General features: G+C 47.9%; 1 protein-coding gene, 1 long non-coding RNA gene, 2 other non-coding genes and 1 pseudogene across 4 annotated transcripts; all 5 read right to left on the reverse strand.

The window, feature by feature from the left end:
• Window positions 1-966: 966 nt before the first annotated feature.
• On the reverse strand, window positions 967-3,478 carry LOC147347054 (uncharacterized). The gene is made up of 5 exons (XR_015152106.1): window positions 3,347-3,478; window positions 3,126-3,164; window positions 2,858-2,897; window positions 2,195-2,398; window positions 967-1,854 (listed from the first exon to the last, which is right to left on the reverse strand). It is a non-coding gene; the product is annotated as an uncharacterized LOC147347054 (long non-coding RNA).
• Window positions 2,501-2,567, reverse strand: LOC147347055 (small nucleolar RNA SNORD52). Its single transcript, XR_015153290.1, has one exon. It is a non-coding gene; the product is annotated as a small nucleolar RNA SNORD52 (small nucleolar RNA).
• LOC147347056 (small nucleolar RNA SNORD48) lies at window positions 3,009-3,071 on the reverse strand. Its single transcript, XR_015153291.1, has one exon. It is a non-coding gene; the product is annotated as a small nucleolar RNA SNORD48 (small nucleolar RNA).
• A 1,515-nt stretch (window positions 3,479-4,993) lies between the features above and the next one.
• Window positions 4,994-8,571, reverse strand: LOC147347057 (mitochondrial import inner membrane translocase subunit Tim17-B pseudogene; annotated as a pseudogene).
• Window positions 8,572-8,672: 101 nt separating this feature from the next.
• Window positions 8,673-12,174, reverse strand: LOC147347058 (heat shock 70 kDa protein 1B). The gene has a single exon (XM_086369306.1). The coding sequence runs from the start codon at window positions 10,931-10,933 to the stop codon at window positions 9,008-9,010; it is 1,926 nt and encodes a 641-aa protein (XP_086225432.1). The 5' UTR covers window positions 10,934-12,174; the 3' UTR covers window positions 8,673-9,007.
• Window positions 12,175-15,123: the final 2,949 nt, after the last annotated feature.

Genomic DNA, 15,123 nt, shown 5'->3' on the forward strand with positions numbered 1-15,123 from the left:
GCCCTGTAGGAGTACCTAACAAGGCAATTTCAAGGAGGAAAAAAAAATGGCAAAATTGACTTAAATAGAAGTTGGAAAAAAATCTTTGCTGAGTGGTGACCAAGCTGTAAATGTTCCACAGAAAAATAAATGCAAAAGATGTGCAATTTTTAAAAAATGACTTATTAGATACAGAAATTGGTACACTCCAGCTAGAACAGTGATGGTAGACATAGACAAATAGGTAGTCTGAAGGAGACTGTCATTTGGAGTATAAACTGGGACGAGGCTCCCCTAGTGGTCCAGTGGCTAAGACTCCACACGCTTAACGCTGGGGACACAGGTTCAATCCCTGTGGTCAGGGAACTAGATCCCACATGCCACAACTAAAGACCCTGGATGCTTCAACTAAGACCTGGCACAGCCAACTAAGTAAACTAACATTAAAAAATAAAGTGGGACAACATTATGGAACATACACTATTACTTTTAAAAGCCCAGATCCTTTAACTCTGAAATTCTACTTTTGGAGAAGTATTTTGGAACACAACTTCAAATGGGTACAGGGAATCAGACTGGTTTATAGCTTGAAAGTGAAAGAAAGTGAAGTCGCTCAGTCATGTCTGACTCTTTGCGACCCCATGGACGGTAGCCTATCAGGCTCCGTGATCAATGGGATTTTCCAGGCAAGAATACTGGAGTGGGCTGCCATTTCCTTCTCCAGATCTTCCCAACCCAGGGATCGAACCCGGGTCTCCTGCATTGCAGACAGAGGATTTACCATCTGAGCCACCAGGGAAGCCCAAGGTTTATAGCTTGAAAGAAAGTCAAATGCCCCCTACCAAACACATGTACAATACAGCTTTAGCACAGCATACTCTATACATGCTAGTGGGGAATCACCTTTCTGACAGTGACAGAAAGGAGCAAAGGGTACTTTTTCTCCAATTTTTTAAACTGTGGTGAAATACACATAAAATTAGCATGTTTTTACCATTAAAAAAATTTATTGGGGTATAGTTGATTTACAATGTGTTAGTTTCAAGTATACAGTAAACTGAATCAGTTATACATACACTTTGGGATCCTCTTCTCTTATAGACTATTACGGAGCACTGAATTTCCTGTGCTATACAGGTCTTTATTAGTTATCTATTTTATACTTAGTGGTGTGTATGTATCAATTCCAATCTTCCAATTTATCCCGCCCCAAATCTTTACCACTTCTAGGCATACAGTTCAGTGGTAATAACTATGTTCATAACACTGAGCAATTATCACCACCATCCATCCCCATGAGCTCTTTCACCTTGTAAAAGTGAAACAATACCCATTACATACTTCTTCACTTCCTCATTCCCAGCTCCTGACAACCACCAGGATTATTCTTCTTCTAAGAATATACCCAGACAACCTATGTTTTCACCAATTTATCAAAAAGAAAACTCAATAATTGTGTTAATAGTATAATTAAAACCTCAAATATTAAAAATATTATGGTACTCCATCTAGAAATCCTCAACATTGGTGTCAATATGTGACAAACCTAATTTTAGTTTTTTGTAATGTAGCTGGAAAGAGGTACATACAGCTAGATGTCAACTGATGCTCATTCACTTTCACATCCCTAAACCTTTCTGTACCCTCTTGTTTTTGCTCAGACCCACCTATTTTTATTTGCTTTAAAACATTTTATTGCAATCTTTCTAATAAAGATCACCTAATTGATTTTGGTACCCAAACTTCTAATCAGCCCATCCCCTCTCCACCGGAGTTTGACAGCTGCTCACACAGGTTCATGCAGGAAACATGTGAAGTTCCAAGGATCTGACCAACACCAGGTAGGACATCCTCTACATCAGCAAAATCCTAAAACTTCATAAAATAAAAGAAATACATATTAAAAACATGCAAGTAGCTGGCCTTAGAGCATCAATCTGTTATAGATACAGGGACTGGTAACTAACAGAGAACGGTGATTAGCCAAAAAGGACTTGCGGCAGTAATCGCTTTCTAGTATGTATAGATATCCAATTATTACAGCATGTATCTGAAACTAATGTAACTATATACCAATTTTATTTTTTAAAGAAAACTGCCACACAAGAAGGAAAGAAGCACGAGTGGATCAGGTGGTTTCAAAGATCCTCAGAGAAGTCCAACCAGTTCATCATCACCACTCTGGAGCTGGGAGAAAAACAAGGAAGAGACTTACCACAGTACCCAGGTAGAAGGCATGTTGCTCTCCACTTCTTGTCCCAGCCTGTTGCTGAAGTGGCAGGAACCATCACCTGGACATCCCAGCCACCCCAAAAGTGCTTCTCCAAGAGAATTCTAAACCTTAGGCCTTCAGTCAACAGGCTAGCCTGGAATCTCTGTGAAGGAGTACTGCCCTGGCTGGGCTTCCAAAGCTCTCAGGCTAGAAAAAAGATGAAAGGAGGACAACCAATGAGAAAAACAAGCAGAGTTACAGCCTTCCCACCAGCCCTTCTCAAATATCCAAGTATCCAGTTCCCTAAATGAGTCAGAAATCAATTTTGACATCAAAACCAGTATCAGAGACTCTAGTCTGAGAAATCATCATTCCCAATTTAGGGAGATCTGGATCAAGGAAAGCATTAGAATCTAGAACATTCAGAGATGATAGCCCCAACTTAAGGATTTATCAAATTAAGAGTTTAGCGATGGAAAGTTCAGGAGGGAAAAGGAGAAAACAAATTTAGAACTGCAGAAAATACCTCCATCAAGAAAGCACCGTATGTAGGGTAACATACTAGGAAAAGGGGTGGACGAAGCAGGTTTAGCAAGGCTGAGAAAAAAAGTTTGAAGAGTTAAAAAAGATAACCTGTGAAGAGACGGCAGCATAGCTAACACTTACCCTTCTTTTAAGAATCACACACCGGAGGACGTTTTAACTCCTAATGGAGAAATGAGACACACAAATACGAGATCAAGAACAGTTCTTGAACTTCTCCCCGCGCCGAAATACCAAAGATCCCAGCCCGGGTCGGGGAGGCGGGGGTGGAGGTGGTCAGCGCGCTGCGGTGATGGCGTCAGCGAGACACTCAGAATCACCTGGAGTCATCATCACCCCCATCCTCCCCCAGTGAAACCGCCAGCCACTCCAGCTCGCACAATCCACTCACCCTCGTGGTGCCCCGGACCCTCCTTCGAGAATCAGGAGCCTGGAAAGAAAGCAATTAGTCAGCAGAGACCTGGGCGACTCCAGACGAGTCCCCCATGCCCTGGGCTGGGTCAGTTCCAAGCAGTGGCGTCACAGAAACATCAGAAACTCTAGTCTGTATTAATAATTCATCCCGCTCAGCCCGAGACTGCGGTTCCCCCACTCAACGGGTTCCCAAGGTACCTGCACGCCGGTAGCTGTGCAAAGACGGCGCAGGCTGTAGCCTCCCCCTGGTTTGGCGAAGGTTCCGCAGCAGACAACTGGGGAACCGCCGAAGAACCATTTTCACTCTGTGCGTGTTCGCCGAACAAAGAGAACTGCAGGGGCGGTGCCAGGGCTATTTATTTACGGCGGCGCGGCTTCGGGGCCTGACGGGCATAGCTGTCTTCTGAGATGCCTGTCTCGACCCGCAGAATGTCCCTCAACACTCGTCCATACAAGACTAAAGCAATGTGAAAGAGAGGCACGAGAGAATGTTTCACATTCTTCTGGGTAAAGATTCGGAGACGTTTTGTGAATTTTTAAATTCAAAGGACAGGTGACCTGACTGGCCCGGCCGGAGAAAGTCCCCAGCGCTGCCCGGTGGGCGCACACTTCCTGGATGGCCTCTCTGGAGGTCTAGTCCCAGCTTGTGTAACCCGAAGTCTTGTCTTTAGTTCTCACGTGTCCCACCAAGGCATTGGGGTCGTTCCAAGGGACTGTCATCCCGCTGTGTCTAGCCAGCGAAATCTGAATTCGCACCGCCCCCCCCCCTTCCAGCCCACAGACCTGTCAGGCACATTATTTCTTGTGCTTTTTTAATAAACAGCTTTATTAAGGTATAATTTTGTCTACTGCGGGGGAGGGGGGCGGCTGGGTGGGTGGGGCAGCACAACCTGAAAGTGGAGAATTCTGTTTTATTCTGCAGGCAAAACCGAGGACCTTGAAATACTTATGCTGTCTTGTGTGAAATAGACAGCTAGTGGGAAGTTGCCCTGTAACCCAGGGAGCTCAACCTGGTGCTCCGTGAGGACCTGGAGGGGTGGGATGAGAGTATGGGGGTGGGAGAGAGGTTCAAGAAGAGGGGGATATATGTATACTTACGGCTCACGTTGTACGGCAGAAATCAACACAACATTGTAAAACAATTATCTTCCAATTAAATGTTAAAACACACACACACACACACACACACACGCACAAAACTGAAGACTTTAGCCCGGGTTGCAGCCTCTCAGCTCCGAAGAGGAAATGGAGAAGCCAGGCTATATAGGGTTTTTGCAACAAAGACTGTGTAGTCAGCTTTAAAAAATTAAAAGTTAATTAAAGAAAATCAGACATCTCAAGTCAATGGATTTACTCTTTTTCTGTGTATGGGAAGATGCAAAAGTCTGGGCTTAAGTAATTCCTCAGCTATCTGGGGCTGGTATCCTGTGTTTCCCCAACCTTATTCTACAAGGGGTGCACCGTTGTAGGGCAGGGGGTGGCTGCGTCCACTTTTCCCTCTTGCACAACTGAAACTCTGTACTTGTGAACAGTTACTCCCCATTTCCCTCTTCTTCATTTTTTTTTTTTTTTTTCATCCCACAAACCATTATTAGAGACCTCTCTGTGCGACTCCAAATCCTTCAGCTCATATGTCCCCGGAGAGGCCTCTGCCCCTTGTCCTAGGAAGTGGCTCCACCTATGGATGGCTCAAGGAGTACCACACACAGGCATTTCAAAATGGGCTTTAAATACTCATCAGAGCCCCATGCGAAGGGACTGGGGTGAGAGTGTGTTACATATGAGCTAGGGCTGGGGTGCCCTGAGAGAGAAGGGACCAATCCATCAGGGCAGCTGGGGTCCCCCACCCCCAACCTGGGATAAGGGAACCAGTTAAGGGCCCTCTCTGGCGGGTCCCATGGGCCAACTGGGAGCCAGCTCTTGCTTCCACATAGATCATTCCAGAGGGAACCAAGGAGGACCGCCCACGGAGGCACTTTCTTAGTGATATTGCTGATAGCTGGGGTAGCCTCGGGCCTTGGTACCCTCCTTTGGGGGCAGCTTGTTGGGGTTCTCCAATAAGGGGAGTGCACTGAGGAAGTGCTGGATAGTGTAGTGAGTGTGGAGGACGCCAACACGCTGGATGAGGGCCAACAGAATGCCCACCCCCCCCCCAAGCATTGCTGAGCCCACCATCACCAATGAGCCACTGTGGGCAGCTAGCACAGACCTGTCAGTGCTTCACTGGTAATAGAGTACCAGAAATCTTCCTTGCCCCGCAGCCACACCAGACCCGTGGATGGTGGAAAACAGCCTCCCCACTCCTGCCCACACACCTCGAAGCTACCTCCAGTCTGAGGGGCTTTGTTCTTTAACAGCATTGACACTGCCTCTCAATCAGCGCCGAATTTCTACAGGGTCATTGCAGAAACCCTTCATGGCCTGGAAGACTGTATCGCAGCTAACGCCCATAATGAAGGTTCCACCGCAATCATCCACAATTCTCCATGGGCAAGGCTCCTAAGCAAGCGAACTCCTCCATGGCTCATATCTTTTTTTTGTAAGTTCTGTGTTAATTACTTTGGCTAAGCCTCACTGCTTGTGGGATTTTACTTCCACCAGGGATCGAACCCAGGCCCTGGCAATGAAAGCACTGAGTCCTAACCGCTGGAGGGCCAGGAAATGACGCCCTGATGTTGCTTTCTAATGAGCCATTTCCCTAGTGAGGACTCATGAAATTAATTGACCCAGCTTCAGGAATTCTCTTTTTTGGCCTATTAAGCTGTTGGTGGCAATTTCCCTAAAGTTTAGCATTACTACTGCTGCCGGTGAATCAACACTTTAAGGCCTTTCCAGCTTTGATTCACAGCAGAAAATCCCTTGCCACCAGCTGCTGCTCCTGGAAGCACTAACACCTTCCTCTCCTCCCTCTCTCTTGTCCCCATACCTCTAAAAAATAATCAGGAATAGCCTCTGGTACAGTGGTTTTTCTCAACTTTGGCTGAAACATCGTGGTGGCTTTAATTCTATGCAATGCCTTGGCCTACTTCCCAAGACTGACTTTATTGGGGACAGCCAGGGTGTGGGGGGGGTGTGAGTATTTCTTTAGCCTCCCAAATAGTCTCAATATACCACTACATTTGTTGCTTCTTGTTGTTGCTAAGTCACTTCAGTCATGTCCAACTCTGTGAAACCACACAGACGGCAGCCCACCAGGCTCCCCCATCCCTGGGATTCTCCAGGCAAGAACACTGGAGTGGGTTGCCATTTCCTTCTCCAATGCATTAAAGTGAAAAGTGAAAGGGAAGTCGCTCAGTCACGTCTGATTCTTCGAGACCCCATGGACTGCAGCCCACCAGGCTCCTCCGTCCCTGGGATTTTCCAGGCAAGAGTACTGGAGTGAGGTGCCATGGAACATAACAGCTATGGAAAGTCACTTATTAAAAACTAGGTAAAGAGCTGCAGCACTACATTGGCAAACCCTAACTCCAACGATTTGAAGTTGAAAGATTTGAGGGACTTTCCTGGCAGTTCAGTGGTTAAGACTCCCAATGCTTCCACTGCATGGGGTGAGGGTTTAATCCCTGGTCAGGGAACTAAGATCCTGCATGCCCCTCTGAGCAGCCAAAAATAAGATGGGGGTTTACATTTAAAGATTTATTCTATTATCTGGCAGGTTAAGTTTTTAAAAACTTAAGCAAGCCCCCAATTTCTGCTGCTGCAGCAGTTAAACTGCACATATTATGAAGTTATGCTCAGAGCATACAACATCATATTATAGTTCATATATCTTGTTAGTAAGACCAGCCTTTGAGAATTGGCCCAGGAACCAGAACTATACTTTTTTTTTTTTTTTACCTTTACAATCTTTTCGTTAACAAGGGCTTCCCATACTTTGTCATTCCTAAAATGTTTTGGTTTCCCAGAGGAGGATAATTTATTGGAAAATACACAACATGAAACTAAGTTGCATGATTCTGGAGTTGGTATTCGCAGGCTCAGTTTTTGGAAGGAAAGAGGCTGAGATTCTAATCAGGCTAAAGAAAGTGTTGCTTCGCAGATGGCTCAGTGGTAAAGAACCCACCCACCAATGCAGGAGATGCAGGTTGGATCTCCGGGTTGGAAAAGATCCCCTGGAGAAGGAAATGGCAACCCACTCCAGTATTCTTGCCCAAAAAATCCAATGGAAGAGGAGCCTGTTGAGCTACAGTCAGGGCAGCAAGAGAGTCTGGATATGACTAATGCAACAAAGTGAGGACTTTTAAACTGCTCCAGTGAGAAGCAGCCCCTAGGGAAGGGCTTGTGTGGGAGGAACACCCATTTCCCAAGCTCTACCCTGCACAGCTTTTATTCCCTTTTTTTCATAATTAAATGTGTTATTCAGTTTCTCTTGTTTACAGATTGTCTGTGAAAAGCACAAAAAAGGCTACTGTCAGTGAAAAAGTGTTAGTCACTCAGTCCTGTCTGACTCTTTGTGACTCCATGGACTGTAGCCCGCCAGGCTTCTCATTCCAGTGAATTCTCCAGGCAAGAATACTAAAGTGGGTTGTCATTCCCTTCTCCAGGGGATCTTCCAGACCCAGGGATCGAACCCAGGTCTCCTGCATTGAAGGCAGACTCTTTTACCTAAAACTGGAGTAAAATCACCACTTGAAGCCCGACAGGAACCATACAACACCAACCCGTGTTCAGGCAGAGTGGAAAAACACCCTGGCCCCGAAATCACTTGTTTCTCCCTAGTTTTGCCCTGGATAGCTTAAGTGACCACCTCCGTATGCTAACCTCTGAAAAAAGCTTCAGAATACCTAGGGTAGAGAAGGGTGTGATGAGAATTACTGAGGCTTACTGGGGTGACTCAAAGATCCAGGTACAGTGCCTGGCATCCTTCTTTATTGCCTTGCCCCCAAACTCAGTTTCTCACTTCCCTAAAACCCTCACTTGGAAAACTCCAGCTTCAAAGACCACAGCTGAAGCCAATGCTTGCCTATAGCACATTTCTGCTCGTGATGCTCTAGAACTTTGGAAGTGAGGCAATTCAGACAAATGCTTTATTTTCAAAGGAAACAACCAAAACTAAGAGGCTAAATAATTTACACTAGATCACCCAGGTGGGATTTATAAAAGGGAGTTTTAAACTGCACCTCATTTTTACTCTTTTGTCCACCCTTAAATTTATTTATACTTAAGACTGGAAGACTCACAGATTAAATATGAACAGCTCTGCACAAAATGAGTACAAGAGAGGAAGGAAACATAAACCTCTCTCAACACTGCCTTTAAACCCACACTCATTTCTCCTCCCCAAAACCCTTTGCAAATCCCATCCCTACTTTTCCCTAAAACAAACCTCACCAAAATCAAAAGGGGCACCTGGAATTTGTTTTCTGTTATGGACATAATTTACCACCTACAATAAAGTCACAACAAAGTATAGCTATAGCCATGGCGCCTAACATATATATCTCCAGAAGTACTGCCCTTTCATGGTCTATAGAATTCAGACATTCAGAGAAGCCATTATCCCTCCCCAAATAAACAAACAATCTGCATTTATCATTTTCTTTTTATTCCTTAAGTATACAAATGTTTAATTCTATGACTTTTGGTGTGTTTACAAAGCAAAACACAGGACACAGGGTGGCAGTGTTGACTCACTTGAAACAAACAAAAAAAAACCCACGGAAAGCCATCCTTATTACCAACTTGCGTAAAAATGCAAACATTCTGGTGAACACACTCATTATAACATACAGAAATAACAAAAACAAGCTAGTTAGAGGTTACAACCTTATCATAGAACAAACTGACACATCACAGGAGTAAATACAGGGCAAGACCAAAGTCCATAGGTCTACTACAGACAGACAAAAAGTAAGGCCCCTAATCCACCTCCTCAATGGTGGGGCCAGACCCAGAGCCCCCTTTAGGGCCCTGAGCCCCAAAGCCGCCAGCCCCGGGGCCGCCCGCCCCCTGGTACAGTCTGCTGATGATGGGGTTACACACCTGCTCCAGCTCCTTCCTCTTGTGCTCAAACTCGTCCTTCTCCGCCAAGGTGTTGGCGTCCAGCCAGGAAATCACCTCCTGGCACTTGTCCAGCACCTTCTTCTTGTCCGCCTCGCTGATCTTGCCCTTCAGCCCCTCATCCTCCACGGCGCTCTTCATGTTGAAGGCGTACGACTCCAGCGCGTTCTTGGCAGACACCCTCTCGCGCTGGACCTCGTCCTCCGCCTTGTACTTTTCCGCCTCCTGCACCATGCGCTCGATCTCCTCCTTGCTCAGCCGGCCCTTGTCGTTGGTGATGGTGATCTTGTTGGCCTTGCCCGTGCTCTTGTCCGTGGCCGTGACGTTCAGGATGCCATTGGCGTCGATGTCGAAGGTCACCTCGATCTGGGGCACCCCCCGCGGGGCCGGCGGGATGCCGCTCAGCTCGAAGCGCCCCAGCAGGTTGTTGTCCCGCGTCATGGCCCTCTCGCCCTCGTACACCTGGATCAGCACGCCCGGCTGGTTGTCCGAGTAGGTGGTGAAGATCTGCGTCTGCTTCGTGGGGATGGTGGAGTTGCGCTTGATCAGGGCGGTCATCACGCCTCCGGCCGTCTCCAGTCCCAGCGACAGGGGAGCCACGTCCAGCAACAGCAGGTCCTGCACGTTCTCCGACTTGTCCCCCATCAGGATGGCCGCCTGCACCGCCGCCCCGTACGCCACCGCCTCGTCGGGGTTGATGCTCTTGTTGAGGTCGCGCCCGTTGAAGAAGTCCTGCAGCAGCTTCTGCACCTTGGGGATGCGGGTGGAGCCCCCCACCAGGACCAGGTCGTGGATCTGCGCCTTGTCCAGCTTGGCGTCGCGTAGCGCCTTCTCCACGGGCTCCAGGGTGCTCCGGAACAGGTCGGAGCACAGCTCCTCGAACCGCGCCCTGGTGATGGACGTGTAGAAGTCGATGCCCTCGAACAGGGAGTCGATCTCCAGGCTGGCCTGGGTGCTGGACGACAAGGTTCTCTTGGCCCGCTCGCATGCGGTGCGCAGCCGCCTCACGGCCCGCTTGTTCTGGCTGATGTCCTTCTTGTGCTTCCTCTTGAACTCCTCCACGAAGTGGTTCACCAGCCTGTTGTCGAAGTCCTCCCCGCCCAGGTGCGTGTCCCCGGCCGTGGCCTTCACCTCGAAGATGCCGTCGTCGATCGTCAGGATGGACACGTCGAACGTGCCCCCTCCCAGATCAAAGATGAGCACGTTGCGCTCCCCCTTGCCCGTCCTGTCCAGGCCGTAGGCGATGGCGGCGGCCGTGGGCTCGTTGATGATCCTCAGCACGTTCAGCCCCGCGATCACCCCCGCGTCCTTGGTGGCCTGCCGCTGCGAGTCGTTGAAGTAGGCCGGCACGGTGATCACCGCGTTGGTCACCGGGTGGCCCAGGTACGCCTCGGCGATCTCCTTCATCTTGGTCAGCACCATCGACGAGATCTCCTCCGGGTAGAACGCCTTGGTCTCCCCCTTGTAGCTCACCTGCACCTTAGGCTTGTCTCCGTCGTTGATGACGCGGAAAGGCCAGTGCTTCATGTCCGACTGCACCACCGGGTCTCCGAACTTGCGGCCGATCAGCCGCTTCGCGTCGAACACCGTGTTCTGCGGGTTCAGCGCCACCTGGTTCTTGGCCGCATCCCCGATGAGCCGCTCGGTATCGGTGAAGGCTACGTAGCTGGGGGTGGTGCGGTTGCCCTGGTCGTTGGCGATGATCTCCACCTTGCCGTGCTGGAACACCCCTACGCAGGAGTAGGTGGTGCCCAGGTCGATGCCGATAGCTGTGTTTTTCGCCATGCCGGTGCCCTGCTTTTCCGGCTCCGAGATAAGCTTCAAACCTGAAATCGGTGAAGAGGATCTGCGACGAGAAGCTCGGGCTTTTCGGAACCCGAAAACTGAAAGCGCTGGTGCCCCTCGGGGCGGTCCTTGGAGATAGCGGGTCTGCGGAAGCTGCTCTCACGGACTAAGCCGTAAGTTTTATCAGCTCTCTCCAGGCTGCTGTTTCTCCTCAGGCGGCTCTGTGTTTATAATTCTTCATCAAGCCCCGCCTTTTCCCTCGTCAGCCAATGACCGAGCTCAGTGGGGCTGCCAGGTCGGGAATATTCCAGGGGTTTCGCCTCAAGTCCTGCCCCCTGGCTTTCTGGAACCAATCAGCGCCCTGGATGCCTCTCCTCCCAGAACTCTCCAGACTCTTCTAGGATTCGCTGGAGGAAACAGGAGTCCTAAGGAGAGGGGGAGAGGGGCTGGGAAGGTCCACCCACTCTGTCTCTGGTTTCCTGGCGACCAGCCAGCCAAGTAGTTTGGAGTCGACTGGAAGGATCAGCCCTGGGCTTGTAATTAATTGTAGGGCGGTGAGAGGATCTCGGGGCTCAAATTAGTTTGGTGGTTTAAAGTAGAATTAAGGGCTACACGACTGCCGGGACAGCCAAAATACAGAAAGTTCCCGAGTTTCTCGAAGAGGGTTGGCTATCTGTGGGCCAAGGAGAGTGATCGGAGGCTAACGCTGATGGAAGCAGCCACGTTTGGGCTGGCTCGCCGAGCGGCCGGGCTGTCCGAGAAATGCCTTGGTCATCCGCCGCGCTTTTCCCATCTTATTTTTAAAATGGGAAGGAAAAGGAGAGAGTTGAAGCTGTTTAAGTTTTGGCTCCTCTTTAGCCCTATTCAGATGGGAGGGGAAATTTTAATTTTCAGAAGAAAATCAATTAGGTATATGGTTTTTAGATTGTAGAAGGTTCCCAACGCCTTAGAAGGGACCTGCTCGGTCGGGGGAGCGTGGGAAGGGCAGGGCTGGAGCCACAGCGCCCCTGTCCCCGCCCAGAGCTGCTCCCTTTCTCCTCGGGCAGGACTGGGCTTGAGAAAGAAAATATTTTCCATAGATATTTAGCTGTCCTTTGCGCTTCTCCGGATTCCTCATCTTTCCCAGCCCCAGGTGCGGACGCACCCCTCCCCTCCTCTGTGCCTTTTAAATTCCTGGTTCAGCCTCGGATGATCAGTGGTGCCTGGATTAACCTGAGTCCCGAATTCGGTGTTCTGCCTTGTCATTTGCGGCTCCTAGGCTGTCCACTACTTTTAAGTAAATGTGGTGTGGTGGTGAGCCTGCGAGGGTGGGGGCGGGGGAGCGTTCAGTCCTGTTTGAAGAGCATGCTATATAGTTGGTTGGCGGGTGGCCCATTGTAAACAGTCTGGAATGATGCTGGAAGGTGAGAAAGGTTGGCAGGACCTAGGTTCTATCTCCTCTAAAAGTTCAGGTTGTTTGCTGTGTACTTAATTCGTCCATTTAACTTTTTATCCTAGATTTCAGCTTTCTGTTGTTAGCCTCCTTCCTGTTTTAAATACAGTGACATTTGGTAATTTATTTTGGCTTTTGTTTCTTCTTCCTTTATGGGCAATGCAAGATCCCTTATTAGGCACCTAAAGTGAAAATGTGAGGGACATTAAAGCCATAGTAGAGGGGATTCACAACCCATGAAATAGACTCATTACTGTATCCACATGTCTTGAGCATAGAAAACATAACAGCACAAGTCGGAGGAGGCAGTTGTGGGGTTTTGTTGTTGTTGTTTTAAAATTAATAGCTAAGCCTTAGTTGTAGCATGGTCAATCTTAGTTGTAGCATGTGGGATCTATTTTCTTGACCAGAGATCGAACCCAGGCCGCCTGCATTCTCCTCTACAGAGTCTTAGCCCTTCTGGACCACCAGAGAAGTACCTGAGGAGGCAATTTCTGATAAAGGGAAGAAATCTCGCTTTGAACACTTTTGCTTAACTGACGTTTACACACATACACACACACACGCGCGCGCGCGCACAGCCATTCATCAAACACCTCTTCCTGAAATCTGAGGGTATTCAGTTTATTTTATAATTTGTTCAGGTTAATCAGATATACAGATTTGTTAAAGCAATATTTTTATCTTTCACTGTGCAGGTAGGTGATAACTTTTTTTACATTCAGGTGTGGCTCTCCAATGAATCACCTCCTTAATCTAGTCAAACTGGTTAAACTTCAGGAATTTTCCATCTCTTTATGCAGTATCTGAAAGGGGATTCCCCAAACGTCCATCTTAGCCACCCAGTTTGTGAACACTTCCAGAGAAGTGTTCACCTCCAGAGAAGTCCTTAACCTCATCCCCTCTCCCCTCTCTTCCTCACCATCAGCTGCTGCTGCTACTGCTAAGTCACTTCAGTTGTGTCCGACTCTGTGCGACCCCAGAGACAGCAGCCCACCAGGCTCCCCCGTCCCTGGGATTCTCCAGGCAAGAACACTGGAGTGGGTTGCCATTGCCTTCTCCCCCATCAGCTGCTACCAGCAGGAATTCTGGATTCGCTCTCCTCTCCAAAATTTGCAGTTCTCTTCCTCTATTGGCTTGAAGCAAAGGGCATCATTGTCTCCACTGCTCGACAGGGAGACAGGTGATAGGGCCTCAAATCTTGCTGTTGCTGGGGTGGAGGAGTGGGGGAGCCACTTGAAAATGCTGTTTTTCATGAATCAAGCAGTCAGCTACACACTGTATTAACCTACACTTTGCGTTGTCTCTCTCTGTGGATGACCCGGAAACCTAAATATCCGTATTTCTTTTCCATTTCCTATGAGGAGAGTCTCTTGAATTTTGTCTTCCTTTAACACTGGACACTTCCCAAGGCAGGAACTCAGGTACCGGTTTAATTGGTGCCTAAGGAGATTTGGTGTATGACCATTTAGCAGCGTGTGTGTGTGTGTGTGTGTGTGTGTGTGTGTGCGCGCGCGTGCGCACGCGTGTGCATGCCTTCAATGGGGTTGGAGGATGTAATTGACCATATCTAAGCCTTAACAACTTTCATAAGCTTTAAATGATAATCAGGCTATTCGCCTATTGACTTCTGAGATCTCTATAATGAGAAAGGCCCTGCTACACAACTGCAAGACTCTTGACAGCATCTCAGGGAGATAGCTGTGCTATAATTCAAACTGAATGCTGTATTTTTGTACCTGATAAATCCTTTAATATAACACATTTGAACCACATGAAAAATCAGATTTCTGCTCTAAGTACCCATTCCCTAGTCTTGACAATCTTTAAAAAAAACTGGTGTGGGAGGCTCATGGCTAAAATATTTACTTTTAATTCCACTAATGTTATTAACTATACCATTTGTATTTTGCTTGTTTCACAAGATTATTATTTCTTGTATTACCAAGTATATGACTGAGCTTTCAACAGAAATGATGACTAGACTTGAAGCAGTTGATCAAATGTATAGTTCGATATATGATCAATGAGTGTAATAGTGTAACTCTAGAAGGCAATGGCAACCCACTCCAGTGTTCTTGCCTGGAAAATCCCATGAACGGAGGAGCCTGGTAGGCTGCAGTCCATGGGGTCGCTAAGAGTCGGACTCCTGAGCAACTTCACTTTCACTTTTCACTTTCATGCATTGGAGAAGGAAATGGCAACCCACTCCAGTGTTCTTGCCTGGAGACTCCCAGGGATTGGGGAGCCTTGTGGGCTTCCGTCTGTGGGGTTGCACAGAGTTGGACACAACTGAAGCGACTTAGCAGCAGCAGCAGCAAGGAGATTTTAAGAATCCCAAGAGACTTTTCACAACTTTATTTGATGCATTTTGGAATTAGTTTTTTAAAATCGGGTTTAGTGTTTGGAAGAATCAAGATTAAGGTTGCCCAAGCCTGACCGGGTGACAGGGTAAAATTTAAGGGTTGGGGATGGGAGAGAGACTGCCAAGAATGCTAACTGCCAAGGGAAGGAAGTGGGTGGGGCGGGGGGAGCCGTCCTCACCCTGAAGTTGCAGGATCTTTTTTTGTTCTCTCTCCTTTTTCCTACAGTTTTTCATCCAGTATGGTTTTTCTCAAGTCTATTTGTTTTTAAAAGACAGTATAATTCTAGGTTTTTCAGACAGAAGCAAAAGAGAACAATGTGACACCTAGAGCCAGGCATTTTTTCGTTTTATTTTTGGCTGTGCTAGATCTCTGCTGCTACAGAGGCTTTTCTC

Source organism: Bos grunniens, chromosome 23 (genome assembly GCF_055505025.1).
Source record: "Bos grunniens cultivar Pamir isolate PY7600 chromosome 23, Bosgru_T2T1.0, whole genome shotgun sequence".
NCBI lineage: Eukaryota > Metazoa > Chordata > Mammalia > Artiodactyla > Bovidae > Bos > Bos grunniens.